Raw genomic sequence first — 18,781 nt, 5'->3', positions numbered from 1 at the left:
ATGTGGCAACGGATTCTGCATTTTTTGGCAAAAATCCCATTAGGCCTAGCAGCTCAGTAATCCCAAGCATGTTCAAGCTCTCTTGCAATGCATTATGGTCTCAGCGGATGGAGTAATTACATTTCATCCAAGCTGTATTTAGAGCACTGCTAATTACAGTGTGTGAAATAAGCCAATCTGCTGAGTGGTGCCTGGCAGTGTATCACACACACATTCCTGTACAGTACAGAAGGAAACTCTCTTAGTGCTGCAGATGGACTGTTTTGTGTTGATAACCTTTTTTTTTTTTTGTTTCCCCCGATCCAGAGAGACCGCTTTTCAGTGTATGGAGAATATTGTAGTAACCATGAGAAAGCACTCAGGCTGCTGATGGAGCTCAATAAGATCCCTGACATCCGCACCTTCTTATTGGTGAGCTCTGCGTAAACACACATCCACAGAGTAACAAAGTGTTTTTGTAGATATGCTCTTAACCCGGCACAGGTACAAATAAAAACTGTGTATTTGTGTTGTAGCATTGCATGTTGCTAGGAGGGAAGAAGAGCACAGATGTTCCTCTGGAAGGTTACCTGCTCTCACCTATACAGAGGATCTGCAAGTACCCTCTCCTTCTCAAGGTACCTGTGCTGCACCATCAGCCTCGCTCCTGACAGGGTTCTCCTCATCCAAAGAATGATTATTAGTCTTTTATATGGTTTTCCCATATAATGGGAAAACCATATATGCTATACTTTCCCATATATGCTATACTCTGTCTGTCTGTCTTTCTGTCTGCCAGTCTTTCTGTCCATTTTTCTACCTCAGTGGTCTTTTACGTCTTTGTGTATCTTTCCTTCCTTCCTTCCTTCCTTCCTTCCTTCCTTCCTTCTGAGTTTGAGAGAACGTGCAGAAGTGCTTCTGAGGTTGATTTCCTCACACTAAGCTAGTGTATTGTGTGTCCGCTGTAGGAGCTGTTGAAAAGGACGCCTAAGAAGCATGCAGATTACCCGGCCGTGGAGGAAGCTCTGCAAGCCATGAAGGAAGTGTGCTCCAACATCAATGAGACGAAGAGACAGATGGAGAGACTGGAGGCTCTCGAGCAGCTCCAGTCCCACATAGAGGGCTGGGAGGTCAGTTCACAGTGCTAGTGTGTTTGTGTTTATATCCACAATGCAGACACTTATATACCCCAAGCGCAAGAGCCGTAGCAGTAACAGTTACATACTGTTAGACCTAGAGAGGCTGCTGGAGGTATTTCGAGCATCACCCACCCGACACTTTCCATCTCAAAACACCACCGCTGTTGTTAGGATCTGGTCAGATGAATGCAAAGAATAGCACAGGATGTGGCACATGTACACACATGGGTGCAACTTTTAGTAGGTCAGAGTTTCCTGTTTTTAGTATGAGCTAGTCTGTGGTTTATTTAAGTTAGATTATGTAGTGTTGGTGAATTTCCTTGTTTCCTCAGACTGGATCCATGGTTACATTTTCTTTAGAAACACCATAAAGAGAAACAGGAAGCATTAATGTGAGAGAGTCAGCTTGTTACCCAGGAGATCAGCTGATTCCTCTGAACACGCTACTGTATGCTACCCTTCTCTCTCTCTCTCTCTCTCTCTGTGCATTCCAACTTTCCCCCCACACGATCCTGTACTTTTCATCTTGTATTTTTTTTTTTGGTCTTGGGAACTTCTCGGCTAGTTTTCAGTGGCAGTGCGTGCTGTGTTATTTCCTATCGAGCAGCATCACTCACAGTGCTTCACTGTCCTCCCATTCAGTGTGTTGCTCAGCTCACAACAGAGCTCCATTATGCTCCAGTCCAGACGCTGGTGTGCTATGCTTCAGCAGCGCCAGTTGACTGAAGAATCACAGTGCATGCGAGAAAGACATGCAGATTATAAAAAAAACGAAATTTCCATGGTTGTGAAATCCATCACATGGTATATAATGACACCTTGCATTTTGCCTCCATATGCATTTTACAAGGTAATGCCTCTAGCAGAAGTGCTGCTGCAGGAGGTATTTGTGTTAAGTGGTGTTAAATGCCTTGTACAGGCTGATATTTCCAGAAGATCGCTAGTCTGCTGGCTGGAAGTGCTTAATCAAGTAGGTTTCTATCGAACCTAATGTAAATCGTCTCTAATGGACAGAGAGTGCAGAATCAAGAGCAGACATCGTACCGGTGCTGTGATCGACCCATTTGGACACACCATTGATTAAGGAGACAAAATGGAGTCTTAGGCTCGCACACACACCTGCAAAGCATGGAAAAATCACATCCTGTTCAAAGGCAGCCTGGAACGAACATTCTCCCCGGATGAAATCAATTATTGACGGTCAAAAGCCTTGTGCAGGTTCAGGTTCATGACATCAAACAAAGTGCCTGCGCTTGCTGCAGAACAGAATGTGGCGCTTGTACAGAAAGAAACAGACTGAAATACTTAACTTTCGGCTATTTTCAAAAGTACAGTGATGAATACAGATGAGACATCTGCAGATTCTGTTCCAATTTGATGGGATGAGAGATGAGACAAGAGTAGATATTAATCCAATGTAGAGGAAATTCAAATTGACACAGCAGTGCAATTAAGAGGAGTAACATCAAGGAAAATCAAAAAAGTAGTATATATATAGAAAATAGTATCTGATAAATAGAAATAATAAAGTTATAGAATAGTGTGCGTGTGCATGCAATATGCTTGGTATTCATATTCATACATTATAAAATAAATTGAACATAAATATAGAAGTATTGATATATAATTATTAAATATTAAATCATCAGTATAAGAGTGTTTAGAGAAGTGATGCACCAGTACTATTTTTTCAGACACTTCTTTAGTATTCTGAAACTGATACCGGAATGAGTAACTCAGTATTAAGCAGAGGCGTCATGGAACATTTTTATTTATCTCTGTTTTTTATTGCTTGATGCTACGTGTTGCTAGCAATAAACTCTTGGTTTCATTTTTAGACAACAGTGATCTTAATGCCTCTTTATTAGAGAATGTGATGGTTTGAGGATGAAGTAAATGCCGGACCTGAGTGCACACAGCAGTACCAGAAAGTCCACTCATAATACAAGCTGTGAATTGCACCATGATTTTAGAAAGGCTTTATTTGTCAAATGTACATTACCGCTTTTCTTTACATAGTCCAGCTTGTTTAGAATTTGGGGTCAGAATGCAGAGTCAGCTATGAAACAGCACCCTGGAACAGTTGAGGGTTAAGGGCTTTGCTCAGGGGCCCAACAGTGACAGCATGGTGGTGCTGGGGCTTGAACCTCCAACCTTCTGATCAGTAACCCAGAGCCTTAACCACTTGAACCTTGCGAGCAAAGTGTATACGCTGCCGAGTAGGAAGCGTCTGTGTCTCGGTGCTCAGTGCTCGCCGAACTGAACTGTTGAAGTCGCTCACATCACTCAGCTCTAGGGTATGCGTTTTAAGACAGAATGTTATGTTTTCTATGTCTTATGGTATGTTGTTTTTTTGAACCAGGGAACAAATCTAACTGATATCTGTACTGAGCTGCTCCTCCATGGCAATCTGTTGAAGATCTCAGCAGGAAACATTCAGGAAAGGGTCTTCTTCCTGTTCGATAACCTTCTCGTGTACTGCAAGAGGAAGTCCAGGTTAGAGAACAACACTGTCCACATATTACTGACACTTACAGCGCTTGACGTACTAGTGTCATTCAAGTGTATAAGGGTGATCCGCTTCTGTCTTAGTCATTTACATTTACGCCCATGTTGTGGCTCAGGCATCTATTGGAAGGACAATATGAGAAATTCTCTTTCACTGTTTCAAGTCTTTTTCCATGTTTTTAATTGTCTAGAGTTTCAGGAAAGAAATCCACCAAGAGGACGAAGTCTATCAATGGCCCGCTGTATGTCTTCCGTGGCCGAATCAACACGGAAGTGATGGAGGTGGAAAACGTTGAAGATGGAACCGGTATGTTTGCCCCTGTGCCTTCTGTCCCAGATACAAAAAAAAACGTGTCTCAAACCAAAGTATAATCTGTTGCATGTAATATTGTGCTGCAGTTCACAACCTCCACGAGCTCAGCAAAACAAGTTTGGAAACTGAATCAAGATTAGCGTGAACACCCATGTGCTGATATAGATCTGTTTCACACCTTGGGATGTATGTGTGTGTGTGTGTGTGTGTGTGTGTGTACCAGATGATGGGTGTGGTTCTGCTTGAAATCTGTACCGACTGAGAATTAACAGCTCTCGTTCTCACTTTCAACAAATGTTAAGCGGAGGGATGTCTGCACGTGTCGCGGTCACAGTAGGAACAAAAGCTAGCGAAGGATCAGTTGAAACCACACACGTGACTTCGTGTACACATCGGCAGCCAGGGTGTGGTGTTGTCACTTATCATTCATCTGTGTACACAGTAACTGAACCAGCTTCATTATACACATCAGTAACTTAATAGCGGACATCATTTTAGTTTTTTGTTCTCATTCGATTGCAGAGTTTTCATATTGTCCGCTTTATCAACACTGCAGAACGTGACATCTTAGAGCGTGATAATAGCTTAAATCCAGTCAAATTTATCTATTAGCTGATTGTTATTTTGTTATTATGTTATTATGTGCTGATTTGTCAATTTGCGATTAGTAATTTACCGGAGTGCTTTTAGCTGTTGTAGAAGCTGTAACCCGTCATTTCCTCACCAGCCTCTCATTACTTCTCCCTTTTGAAGTTAATAAGACAAAAAATATCCTGTTACAAAGAAACTGGAAAGCCGAATTTACTGACCATTACCCTGACACGTCCATAAATGTTTATAAAAGTCTTCTCATAGAAACTATATCAATGATTATTCCTTTATTTGATTAAATAACACATTTTGATTTGCTTATTATTAGTCTTAGATTACATGGAGTGTCTGCCATACACATTTCTGTAAAAGTGTCGTTACCATAGAAACAATACCATCTGTTTTTTGTGATTGTTGTCGTCAAAAGTGCTTGATTGTGCTGAGTTTTTTTTTTTTTAACTACTTGAATTTGCAAGAACAGGATTCTTCTTTTACTCCTACCAATGAATGGCTTTCTATGATAGCTCTACTCACTTCCAATGCATTTGAATTGAAGATTTATTTGGCCGAAAGCATGTTTGGATGATGTCACAAGAAGCGTCTTGGCCCAAATCTGTAGAAAATCTGCAGTAATTTCGAAGAAATTTCAATCACCACAGATTTTGCTTGATTTTAGATTTATTCCTACAAAATCTTGAAATCCAAGATGGAATGACATTTTAGAATGAGCGTGTTAACTTACACCTATAAACCAGAACTATTATAAAAGAAAACTCGATTGCAAGACTTTTGCCATTAAAAATGTGTATGTGTAAACAACCTAAAGCTCCCAGCACTAAGTGGTGCATTTTGGCTCACAAGCTGTCACTCCTTCACCCCTCTGCCTGTCTCACTCCAAAGCTCTCATTTAATTACCCTAATTGCACCCTTATCAGGCTGCCCGGGCGCCGAGCTATCCGTTAACCTCCACTCAGTCACGATTTAGTGGTCAGCTCCCTCCCGTCTTATTTCAAATGGGCTAAAAGCCCTACCTGAGGCCTCTTAGTGCTCCCAAATCTATTTCCACGATCTCAACATTAACCCACTGCCCATTACAGAGGCTCATTTTTTATTCATCCCACTCCACCTCATTTACCTGCTGTCAAATGAGGGATAAAATTGGGCTGTGGCTTGAGGGCTGAAACCTCTACCTACACTTTCTATGCACTCTCGAACACACACACACTAGTTAACGACAGGACTGGTAGTTTCAAAATGTTGCCTTTTAATGGTATTTTTTAAACCATTCATATTTTTTATAGTTAGAAAGAAATTTTTTTCAGTGTAACATCACCTTCATTTGCAGAAAAGGGGCAGATATTACTCAAAATCAATGGCTCACTATGACAGCACAGCACTAATGCGTCTATCTTTAGGAAGCTTTTAAAACAAGATGGTTACCGCATTACGGATACGACCTTTGAACTTGTATAGACACTCGGCGCCTACACGAACCCAGACACCAGATTTTTTAGGGAGAAAAACAACTAATACTGAATGGTAAAATACTCCAGTTATATAGTAAAGTTATACTGAAATGATGCGTCTGATGTGTCAACATTATAGATATTGATACTTCAGCTGAAAAGTGTAAAAATCTCTTGATCCCTCTTATATTTAAAGAATAGTTGATAAAAAAGGAATACATCAGAGCATTTCAACATACAGTTTCCTAAGTTGGGAATTTTTTTTTTCCCAGCAATAAAAACGGGTGGCATTTTATTCTAAGGAAAACACATATGGGGTTAATTAAGGTCTTGTAATTTGTTTAACGAACCTCAAATTGTGCGCTTGTAAAAGATTTATTCAGTATGCATTAGCATTGTATTTCATAACTGCCTATGTCGCTCTAATGTATTATTATTATTAATATTGATAATATGCCGTAAACACTTTACACAAAAGCTAATGGGTAATGATTAAATGTTTCAAACATGTCTATTATGAGATTTATAACGAATACCTAAAACTTAACTAACCTTTTATATGTGTTCCTTAATAAATTGTTACCAAAACAATTGATTTTTCCAAAGCGAGGTTGACATTTGCATTTCACAGCTGGAGGAAATAAATTCCATATGCTGCATGTTACTAAGATTAGTGTTAAAATCTGAGCCGTAAAGAAGTGATTGAACTGCTGGATTTTCAACCTGTTCATTTTGTTTTGTCTTTTTTCATTCCAGCTGATTATCATAGCAACAACTACACTGTGACCAACGGCTGGAAGATTCACAACACGGCCAAAAACAAGTGGTTTGTGTGCATGGCCAAGAATGCAGAAGACAAGCAAAAATGGCTGGACGCCATTTTAAAGGAACGTGAACAGAGAGAGAGTGAGTGCTTTTGTGTTTCCCTCTGACTTGTTTTTACAGAATCGGTGTAGAGTCCCATAAATATTTTGTCACCGTGAATCGATTTAGATCAGTCAAGACGTACTTAATGTCCAGACTTTTTTTTTTTTTTTTTAACAGAGGAGTTAAGGGTCTAGCCAGTAATGGACACATCATATAAAGTCCAGGCTGAAATCATTATGCACTTGTCTCAAAATGTTATGTAATCTCAAATCTCTTGTTTTTAAGCATGTACAGATGAAAATGATTGCAGCAGCAGTTTTAAATCCAGAAGGACTGAATGGTTAAAGGAGAATACTCAATCATTCTAAAAAATATGTATGTAGAAATGATACAATATGTGATCAGAACTGGTGTATTACATAGGTGAGGAAAAAAATCCCAGTTTGAAACCTGACTTTGGGAATGATTCTATTTTGATTCACATCCTCATAAACCATCATGAGGATGCTCTTGCATATAAACTAGTTTTCTTGTATCTTGTATCTATATTACCTCCCAGTAGAGCAAGTTGTGATAGATCAGAGACTGGAGCGGTGCATCTCCAAAACTGCAGCTCTTGTGGGGCGTTCCCGGTCTGCAGTGGACAGTATCTATCAAAAGTATCTTTTTAGTCCTGTAAGTCCTTTAAGTCCTGTAAGTTTCGAGGTGTGGCCTCCATTCTTTAAGGATCTGTCCACCTTCAGGGATCTAATTGAAGTCCATGCCTCGACAGGTCTGGGCTGTTTTGGCAGCAAAAAGGGAACTGACCCAATATTAGGCAGGTGGTCATATGTTATGCCTGATCGGTGTACATTCTTACTGTACCTGATCCAATGAATCCAGTGAGCTTAGGTAATGATCTCCGAGTACACAATCAATATAACTAAACTGATATCATTTATATTATTGTTTAATGCTCAGTTTAGGTCAGAAGGTGGTGATTTTTTGCCCATAACAGAACATCTCTAACAGTATTTGGGCAGTACACAGGGCAGACACTCAGCATAAACAGATTACAAAGGTATAATTTTGCAATGAGGAGATGTTTATATGGTGTTTTTGAAGGAGTCTTCAGTGTCAGCACTTTGTAACAGTCAGAATTGTTAAGCTGTAACATTAGGTTTCTGATGAAGTCTTTAGGACGCAAGGCTTTGCTGTTACTCGGTAACATGATAAGCTGCATGTCTTTGTTAGTGTTGAAAAATTGCTGTGGTATAACACATTTTCAGTATAAGGTTGAGCACACTAGTTGTGATGAGAGTGGTTTTGGCTGGTTTTGACAGTCTGAGAAATAAATGGATGGCATGAGAAAACCTCTTTTGTTCTTTTGTGTATAATCACAGATAAGAGGTTTATTTTAATAAGTAAAATGAACACTTCAATCTTACTGTCTGTTTTGGCAGCTGCCTCAACTTTTTGTTATTGACCTGCTCCCAACTCTGAAAGTCTTTGGTTCGAGTGTGCTCACCTCATTATGATATTTCCAACAGAATTTGAAGGCACTTATTTTTTAGGCTAAAAAGGACCTCATTGGCCTCTTCTGTCTAATGTTTTTATGAACGACTTTGTTATTTTCCATGACAGAGTCGAAACACCTGTCTCACACGGGCCACCTGTTCTTAGTTTATGTTGCATGTGCATTTTTTGGGCTTTCAGTAGCACAGTCCACTCCATCCGAACGCCATCCTATCACAGCTATAAACCACAGACCTAGAAATCCACTGACACTGTTTCTTTAGTATAATGTACCAATCTGCAGTATCACTTCCTAGTGGGCAGTTTGAAAATGCAGAGCAGTCAAGGCATTCAAAGCTTTGCCTTAGCGGTAGCACATCACATTACGTTGTGCTCTGGTGCCGTGTGAAAGCAGAAGCTTTTTTTTTTTTCCTTTTTTTTTTTTTTTTATGGGGCGGCTCATGTTTCGTCCGTTTGAAATGAAGCCCAGTGCAACAGGTGCCCCATCAGTCACACCTCTCTCCGCGCTCTCCCTTGTCTTTTCTTCCCTAAAGGCCTCAGGTCCGGCTTTCAGACACGGTTGTTAATTACATGTTCCATGCGATGCTTTGTTTGACATGTTAAAGTGCTACCTTATTTTGACAGCCTTTCCTAGTGCCTTCAATTTAATTAAAATCAAGCCCAATGGCACTTTAGGATGAAGGAAGCAGCATGTTAATGTGATTATGTGGATCAGCATCTGCCACTGGCTGGCCGGCTTCACTGGAAAGATTTGTGCTGACATGACAAATGAGGATCCATATATATACTACAGTTCCAGTCTATAGACCTCATGTAGAATACAGACTGGAGCTTGAATCAGAATAATCCATTATCACTCATGAACAATTTTCCCAGCCACATGGTTGAACCCTTTTTTACCTGCAAAAACCTGTAGAAATACCGTGATGTTACAAAAACAATAGTATTAAATTGTACAGTTATGATTTTTTCATCAGATTACAGTCGACTCGACAATCTTGCTACCAGTCACAAGCTCAGAGCTTGATATGATTGCTGGGGAAAGCTGGCTCAGACAGGGTCAAGCGCTGGTCATAAACCATTATCACTGGTAGTGTCACTCTTCGTTATCTGTTATCTCCTAACGCAACGTGATGACGTCACAGTGGCTGATTGCTGCGTTATGGTGTCTTAATGGCGATTGGGTTGTGTGTGAGACGGCCTCAAACCATGGTTCGTGTGGACGTGTACGGTGGAGTCACACCAGCTGTTCACTCTTCTGCCCCAAAGCCTTCTCTGTCATCATCTTCACACATAATCCCTCCTGAATTGCCACCCAGGGCTACGTCCTAGCAACGAGGGAAAAATGACGTATAAATCATATAACAATGTTCATGATCCAAATCAAACCAGTAGAGCCACATTTTTTAAACATTTGAGTTACACACAATCACAGGGATGCAACTGTAACTGACTAATAGATTACAACTGAGATAAAAAAAAAATTACACACCCCACCCTGTTTCTGTGATGAAACGAATGTCAGATGCTTTTTCCATCCTCAATGTGTAATTACAGCATATAATTACACTAGCTAGTTACCCCTCTGTCACACAACAGCTACCAGCTGGGGAGGGTGAAGGTGAAGGGTTTCAGTGATTTCCTCTGAAGCTACTGCATCATATCTCTTTATCTGACATCCTAATGCATAAACACATATTACAGTCCTCTTCATATCATCAGAACTTTGCCACTGTACTGTAAATGCTTATAGCAGTGATTCACCGCCAGAGGTTTTGATCACCTCCATGATTAGGGTTGGATTTTTATATCAGCTATAATTGTGTAATCGTGGCAGCCGCACACCAGGCTTGTTTCCATGAATGCATGCTTTCTGTGCTGTTTTTGCACCAGGGTACCTTTTGCACAATTTTTTGGCGGTAACTCGTGGTCTTACGGTTACTGCCTTCAGCTCTGCAGTAATGAGGCTCATAATTCTGACGTTACCGCAGTCTTGTTTTCCGGCTCACAGCTCTTGGGCTCAAGGCTTGCGGTAGCAGCATGAGTAGTGGTAGTAAGTCAAAGTTTATTTGATATATTGCTGTTAGACTTTCAAAATCATCTAACACGTGATGCATTAAGCATGTTGATTTGATTTGATAAATACAGACGTACTGTATTTCAGTAGCAGAGAGCAGTTCACCAGTTCTGAAGCTGTGAAACACATAACCAGCAGCAGACATGCATTAGGAAATGGAAGTGCTCTCTTTTAGTCCACCTGGAGATGTGAAGTGCACAGCTGCTTCCCCTTTTTCAACTCCAGCTGTTTTCTGCTTCTAACTGTTCCTCTCCTTCAATCTGACCCAGGTCATGTTCACAAGTGCAGCTCCGTCTATAAGTTGGGCGTCAAGTTGATAGAGCTCTGGTTTGCTTTTTTTTCCTCCCCCCCTTCAGCCTGTTTGTCCTTGGGGCTTTTGTGCATATTTACATGCAGCTCCCCAGTGTGCAGTCGCTATATTTAGCAAGCTGAGCGTTTGCTCCTGTTCAGTTACCCAGTGCACATGTAAATGAGCACAATGTTCCTGACTTCAGCTATTCTATAGATGCACATCATCCACTTGGGAGAAAGAGAACCCAGGTGTGTGTCTATGAGGATGTACGTGTCCCTCATCACTTGCTCCAATGAGAGAAAGTGCAGAAAGGATGAGAGAAATCAAAGCACTTCTCAAACATTTAGGCAAATCATAATCCATTCCCAAGTCTCAACTAGCCGCTTGTGGAATTTGTAACGGACCCAAAAACAACAAAGTGCTCTTTTCTGTTTATTCCACAGTGTTTCCAGTGCATTTAAGCCCTAGTAGGAGCTTCTTATTGTACGTTGCGTCTCGAACTGTCTTGCTCTGTGTCCAGGTCTCAAACTGGGAATGGAGCGGGATGCTTACGTTATGATCGCAGAGAAAGGAGAGAAGCTCTACCACATGATGATGACCAAGAGCCGCCATCTGATCAAAGACCGCCGGAGGAAGCTCACCATTGTGCCCAAGTGCTTTCTGGGAAAGTAAGTTCTTCACATATTACTAACACTCTCTCTCTCTGATATAAATATATATAAAACATGACCAGGCTGGTGTGTTTAGGTTGCCATGGCAGAGTTGATTTTTTTCCTCAAACAGGCCATTTCCTCTTGTCATCTATGTCATGACACCTTTTTACAGTTACCACCTACTGTCTTTATTTTTAGCTTCAAGGTATTAAGTCATGTTTCAGAGAACTAGTTAATCATGTTACAGAGAAACTGCAAAATGTAAAGACCTTCCGGTGTGAGAAGGTTAAAAGGTGCAGTTTACTTCCGTTTCTAAACACAAAACGTTTCTAAACACTAAAGTGGCTGCATAAACATCACCTCAGGGAAAGCATACTAGTCGGAGTGCATTGTTATCCACCTGTGATTTGCCTTACAGCCACTCTCCTCTCCCTGCTGTGCTGTTACAGAGAATTAATCAACACCTTTAGGCTAGTCAGATTGGAGAATTCAGTATAATTACAAATAATCTGTCTGCATGGATTGACTCTTAAAGTGTTCTTTATATATGCAAGTGCTCTTTGCTTCATAAAAGGGTTCCACTACTGACAGGCAAACACTTTCCAAATGAAACCCAGAGGAACAAACTGTGGAAGGTTCTAGATTGAATCTTTATTTTGTAAGAGTGTAAGCTTTTGACAGACTTTTTCAAGTCATTTTAAATCTGAGAGGCCTCCTGAGCAAACACACACACACACACGCACACACACACACATACACACGCACAGACACACACACACACGCACACAGGATGCTTGGAAATGCTTTCCCAAGCCCAGTGCCAAGCACCCCATCAGACGCAGACATTCCCAGCAAACATCCTTCATTAGAAAAGGTTTTCCTCATTCAGTACCCATTCTCTCTCTCTCTCTCTCTCTCTCTCTCTCTCTCGCTCTCGCTCTCGCTCTCTCTTTCTCTCTCTCTCTCACACACATTTACGCTGTCTTTCGGCACCGTGAATGAACAATGGACTGTGTACATGCATTGAACTTTCAAACTGTGTGTGTGTGTGTTTACTGAACTCAAGTGTGTTTGTGTGTGAGCAAGATACCTCAAAGCAATTAAAATTCTCCCCTTTACATTGCACTGATTAAGGGGCAAAAATGCACCTTCTTGGGGAAAACCAAGCTACTTTACCTCCTATCCTAAGCCAAAACATTAAAGATTTATTAGATAGACTGTAAAATGAATAATTTTGTACACTGTAGTGCGATAAATATATTACAGAGGTGTGTAGCCTGTATGCTCAGCTGTGTTGTTGCAGGCTTTAAACGTACGACTGGATGGATTTCGCGTTTCCAGCACAATTACTCTTCATCAGGTGCAGACAGCTGAGCTTCAGAGCTGTACATGTTACAGAAGAGCTTTTAACATCCTTGTGTTGGATTAAAAAAAAAATCATATATGTACAGGCTGGATAACATCCAAGAATCTGTTCTTTCCCTGTTTGTTACAGTGATTTATGGGAAAGTTTTTTTCTTTCCATTATAGTCCTGACTGCTTTGTTCTCTTTAATTGCCTGTGTACAAAAAAGCCTTCTGGTAGCAATGGTGCAGGTCTGTAAAGAAGCACCGTGAGCTTGTGTTACTTGGATGAAAGTTTTTTTAATATATTGTGCAGTAATTTCTCTCTTACACACACACACACACACACGTATATGTACATACACACAGGGTTTTTTTTTTTTTTTTGCTTTATACTGACAGTATGAGCTCAAACTGGCATGGACTCCATATATTTTTGCAAAACATTATGATACACATGTGTGTGTGTTATGTAATTCTTTCACACCTTTGCCCCATGTGAGAAACTGCATGTGCTTAATCCATGGAGAATATTAATGAGCTACATAAACACTCATTAATTCCCCTCAGGGACGCCTCTCTCTCCCCCGCCAGTTCGGATTAAAGGCTTACATAAGCAGAGCAGACTTGCTGTCTTTTCCCCTCTTTTTTTTAGTTCCTTATTTTCTTCAAACTATTCTTTCGCCAAACACATATACACATGAAAGCCATGAAAACTACAGATGTGTAACAAATGAATGGCAACAGTGACTGTGTTGAGGCAGTAAGAGTCACCATAAAATCTTCAATGTGTCATGCCATCGATTCTGCAAGTCTCTGGAACTGTGTTAAAGCGAGGAGCAACATTAGTCCAAAAGATATTCCCTTTATTGGTGTTCTGATAATGGCTGTGGAGAGAGCTGTCTTAAATCTCTCATAGATGTTCAGCTGGGTTGAGATCTGCTGACTGTGAAAAGCCATAGCATCTCATTTACACAGTTTTCTTAAGTACTTAATTGCATTATTAGATAAACCTGTCTGGAAGCATCTACATCTAATTATTTTCCTTTACTTTTTTATTTTTATTTTTTTCTTTAATTTATCACCAGTCTAAAGGTAATAACATAAGCAGGATTATTTTCATGTACTGTCCATATCTGAGTTTTATTAAGTATGAGCCTTAATAATAAGTTTTAACTGTGTAGTTATGCATAAAAAGGCACAGTTAAAAGTATAGCTTTAAGTAATTTTGGCATATGTTTCTTCAAACTTCAAACAAATATCTTTCATATCTTCAGTATTCCATCAAACCCCACAACCCTGAAACACATGCATATGCTCTGACTAGAGCTCAGTGTACAGATCACACTGGATTGCTGCATTCTTAAGTGGGACAAATGGGCATGTCTTTGAGCTCCTGTAAGGAATTAAACATGTACCTCTCCGTCGAGGAGTCGAGATAGCAAAGTTGGTCGTGCTCTCCGCGTGAAAGAGACGCCATAATCTCTTTTTCATGTCAGTCATGTGCATCTGTGAGCTCATGCATGCAAAAGAGGACAGATATCTCTTTCCTCCGAGTGTGTCACTCTGCACTAAAATGCAGTCTGAAATCCTGTCAGGTTAAGCTATGTTAGAAAACTGACTAGGGTTAGCAGTAGATATTATCAGTGCATATTTTTATGACTTAACAACCCTCTCAAAAATCCTGCTATATTAGCCCAGGTTAGCTAGCTAGGTAGCTGTACCCGTAAATAGTATCTAGATATGTGAATATGTCGTAAATTTGTTTACTTTTTCAATTACTTTCAACATTCTTCTCAGAAATCCTGTCAGGCTTCTTATGACTTCTTAATATTGATATGACTTTATATTCCACTCAGAAATCCTGCTATGCTAGCTCTAGTTAGCTAGCTGTACCAGTAAATATTATCTCCTATTTATGAATATGTAGTAAATTAATCTTCTAATATTCTTTACAGAAATCCTGGCAGGTTAGAGCAAGTTAACATGTTAACTAGGGTTAGCAGTAAATATTATCAGGACCTATGAATATGACTTAACATTCCACTCAGAAATTCTGCTAGGTTAGCTCAGTTTAGCTCGCTAGCTAGCTGTACCAGTAAACATATATGAATGTCATATATCACTCTTTTCAGAATTCCTGTGAGAATAGCTCATGGTAGCTCACTACCTAGCATTTAGAGGACAACATTATGAACCCAAATTAATGACTTACGACCTCCGAAATTTTGCTAGATTAGCACATGCTTGCTTACTAGTGCATATGAACAGTTAAGATGACTTCCTCTCAGTAATCTGTTGTTGGCTAGCTAGTGAGTACGGAAGTTTAAGATTTTGATTACATATGAATGATAATGACAGGAATATTAATTACATATAGCAAGGCGAGTGCATGAGGCGGAGAGACATGATGTTCCACATCGTCTGTTTTTTCTCCCATTTGTAGATCCTGCGGGAACCACTAAGACCTCAGCTTTTCTCTGAGCAGGACAAAATATTACAAAGCTTGTTAGTAAAGTCACTAAACCTTAACCTAGCCATGGTTTACAGCAATTTCCATTTATCAGCCAGCAAAGATGTATTCACTCTCACCCTCCGTTCTGCACAGTGTTTTACATTTGCATAAAAGTCTCACAGCAATTTCCATGTGACTTATTCTGGTGACACTTTGTCACATATAGCAGCAGTGTTTATATATTACAAGCTGTGACACCATTTTATTGTCATGTCAGTGTTGACTTTTTATCTTTTGGATTCATTAATGCTGAGATTTTATGAATGGGCAGAGATTAATGTGAGAATAACTACTACACAAACCTCTGAATATGGCAATAAGTGTGTGGTGTGTAGTGCTTTATAAAGGCTTATCTGGAGTGTGTGTGTGTGTGTGTGTGTGTCCTGCAGTGAATTTGTCACCTGGCTGTTGGAGAGTGGAGAGATCAGTAAACCAGAGGAAGGGATCAATTTAGGTCAAGCGCTACTGGAAAATGGTCTCATCCACCATGGTGAGAGTCTCTCTCTCTTCTATCTTTCTTCTAAAATTTTACTGTATCATATTTACTACATTCTTACATTCTTTCTCATCTACACAACCTACTTTTGTAATTATTTTGTAATTATATATATATATATATATATATATATATATATATATATATATATATATATATATATAAAATTAAATCAGTCTAAATTAAAAAAAAAAATTCTAAATTAAATCATTCTATTCCATCTTTGTGGTGTTAAGCTGAAGTGCAGCAAAAAAAAATGTCCGTAAAGATTGCAATACATCCCATGTCAACATTGCACTGTAACCTGAGCTCATCATCAAGATTTGCTCTTCACTGTCCCCCAAGGCAGGAGTGTTGTGACGGAAAACAAGCTAGTCATGAATAATGGATGGAGTGAAGTGTTTACCTTATCCCAAAGCTGAAGCAGGGATAATGACATGGCCCTGCTCACACACTCCACACTACTGCACTCTGCAAGCAAGTGTGTGTGTGTGTGTGTGTGTGTGTACATGTGTGTGATATAGGATGGGAGAAAATTATTCTGGTCAAACAGTCATGCTGTGGGACTAATAATTGGTTCAGGTTATAAGCATTCAGGAGACACAAGGTCACATGGGACACCTGAGATAGCATTAAAATAGTTTCAAATTTATTCTGAACACATATAACAAAATACCCCATATATAGATACCCTAAATATAGATAAATCACTATTTTCTGGAATAAAAATGCAGAAATAGATATTGTAAGAGCTACATAAGATCAGTAAAGCCACTTTAGTTAAGTAAAATACTAAACAGAGGTCTGAATTATATCATAAAGTGTCTCTATAAAGCTATTTAGTCTTCTCTGTTGCACTCATCCTGAGCTGCTTGCAAACTGAAGGAGTTAGTTTTGAGAAGTCTTAGATAGAAGCTGAGAATTGAGTTACGTTCATGCTTTCACAACACAAACTCTTTATTTAAAAAAAACAGCTTTTGGTTTCCAATGAGAAGATGTGACAATCCAAACAAATATTATATTTGCTGAAAAGAACCTGAGGTGTTTAAAGGATTTTTTATTTTTTTTGTAGTTTCGGATAAACATCAGTTTAAGAACGAGCAGGTACTGTACCGCTTCCGATATGATGACGGCACTTACAAAGCCAGGAGCGAGATGGAGGATATTGTATCCAAGGTATGTCCTTACATCTTCCATACCATCACATAATATTTGTCTTTAATGCACATAGATATTATATATTTGTATCTCGGGATATACATTCTCATATTGTAAGCTTTAAATGTTCAAGCTGTTAAAGAATGTGGGAAAAACCATAATGGTCTGTGTTTTTGTATTCACTGTGTTTGTAGGGTGTGAGACTGTACTGCCGTCTCCACAGCCTGTTCGTACCTGTGATTAAGTAAGTATTACACATGGATTAGCCATCATTAGACTCCCACAGCTTAATTGCGAACCCTGATGTACTGAATTTTGTGTGTGTGTGTGTGTGTGAGGTCATACTATATATATATTTACATGTATTAGAATGGAGTTGCAGCAATTTACATGAATGATTGTAACACTACAGACAGGACTGGAGTGATCAAGACTGGAAATATGTATTCCTCTAGTCATGCCTCATCTCTGCTTCAGTAGATAATTTCTTTTTTTAATTTCTTTTTTAGTTAATGTTTTTTATTTTATTTTATTTCACTGGGTTTTACAAAACTAAACAGTTGCCAACACATTAGTAAGAAATAATAAGAGTTAAACATATTATATATGCTGCAGTAACCATGAATACATTATTATGCTCATCCCAGAACTCTTACTCACAATATACTCATGCTGAACATCTTCATTATGGATGTTTTCTTAGTTCCCTAACATCTTTGTGTTATTCTGCCTTGTTAAAAGCTTTATATCAAATACAGTCGAACAATTTTGTATAGGACATCCGCACACCCCGTAGTAAAAACGAAAGTCCTGTGTTATCTAGAAGTGTAAACCAAAGTATATCTTGAAGCCGTCCCAGCTCTTTAGTCCACTCCGACATTGTGTTTTGTGTCATCACTCCACATCCTTCCGTTTTCTGTTCTCACCTCTCTCTCTCTCTCTCTCTCTCTCTCTCTCTCTCTGGCTCACTTCAAACTTAGCAATAAGCTGCTGACTGGCCTCATCTTACCACGCTTCCTCTTTCCTAACTAGCACACAATGAATCCTTCATAATATAGGATGTTTTGTGGCAGACTAATCAGCTTTGCTTTGTGGTTCATCTTTAGAGAAACACTCCGGCTTTTGTGTCATCGTGGTCAGACTAAAGTACGTGTGCAGTAAAGTTTTGCTTTACTTCACATGCCACACGTATCACACACGTGATTCTAATTTACGTTTGACTCAAATATTTCTCAGTGGTCAATCTGAAGTGTTAGCTGCTTTAAGTGGTTTTCCTGTGACACGTCTTGGATAAAGACTCCCAGAGTTCGAAAGTCAGAGTGTTTAGATGTGAATTATATTCAGGTTGATTACAAAACAAATGATTTATTTACTTTTCTTTGCAATAATGTGGTTGTGGGTTTTTTGGTGAAATGGCTGGCAGATTGAGTTTGGAGCAAAGAAGAGAGGTTTCAGTTCCTTGTGTTATAATTTCAGTGTTGTGAAGTAAAAAAATCATTAAGCTTTGTGGCCGTTAAAAGTAAGAGAGCATAATTGGATGAATGACTTTGGTCGTTTGTGTTGATCAGAGTGGCAGCAGTGCAGTACATGGTGTGTGTTGGCTCATGTGTACAAAATAAATGAGTTTGTGCCTTAAATTTAACATTGATGTTTAGCATCAGTACTAGCTTGTGGTCAGGATATTTGGCAGCAACTAAATTAGGCAATAAAGCAAAAATAATGTCTTTGTTTAAAGGTTTACATCCTCCAGAGTAAATTTACTTTAAAGAAACACCGTCTTAACTTGTTGTCGATTAAATTTCAGCCTATTCTTCATTTTGTTCTAAGGCATACAATAGTATGTTTTGTCTGCAAAGTGAAAAAAAAGCG

The 18,781-nt window shown here is 39.3% G+C and overlaps 1 protein-coding gene across 1 annotated transcript in view; it reads left to right on the top strand.

Moving 5' to 3' along the window:
* Positions 1-18,781, top strand: part of prex1 (phosphatidylinositol-3,4,5-trisphosphate-dependent Rac exchange factor 1) — an 83,298-nt gene that overhangs the window by 33,094 nt on the left and 31,423 nt on the right. Inside the window, exons 4-13 of the mRNA XM_058389611.1 lie at positions 307-411; positions 516-617; positions 948-1,109; positions 3,481-3,614; positions 3,818-3,933; positions 6,753-6,902; positions 11,268-11,415; positions 15,648-15,748; positions 16,827-16,930; positions 17,107-17,156. Coding sequence (XP_058245594.1) covers positions 307-411; positions 516-617; positions 948-1,109; positions 3,481-3,614; positions 3,818-3,933; positions 6,753-6,902; positions 11,268-11,415; positions 15,648-15,748; positions 16,827-16,930; positions 17,107-17,156 — 1,172 coding nt within the window. The remainder of the gene's footprint in view (positions 1-306; positions 412-515; positions 618-947; positions 1,110-3,480; positions 3,615-3,817; positions 3,934-6,752; positions 6,903-11,267; positions 11,416-15,647; positions 15,749-16,826; positions 16,931-17,106; positions 17,157-18,781) is intronic.

Source organism: Hemibagrus wyckioides, linkage group LG05 (genome assembly GCF_019097595.1).
Source record: "Hemibagrus wyckioides isolate EC202008001 linkage group LG05, SWU_Hwy_1.0, whole genome shotgun sequence".
Lineage (NCBI taxonomy): Eukaryota > Metazoa > Chordata > Actinopteri > Siluriformes > Bagridae > Hemibagrus > Hemibagrus wyckioides.
The sequence above is the reverse complement of the archived record's forward strand: the minus strand, read 5'-3'. Positions and strand labels throughout refer to the sequence as shown.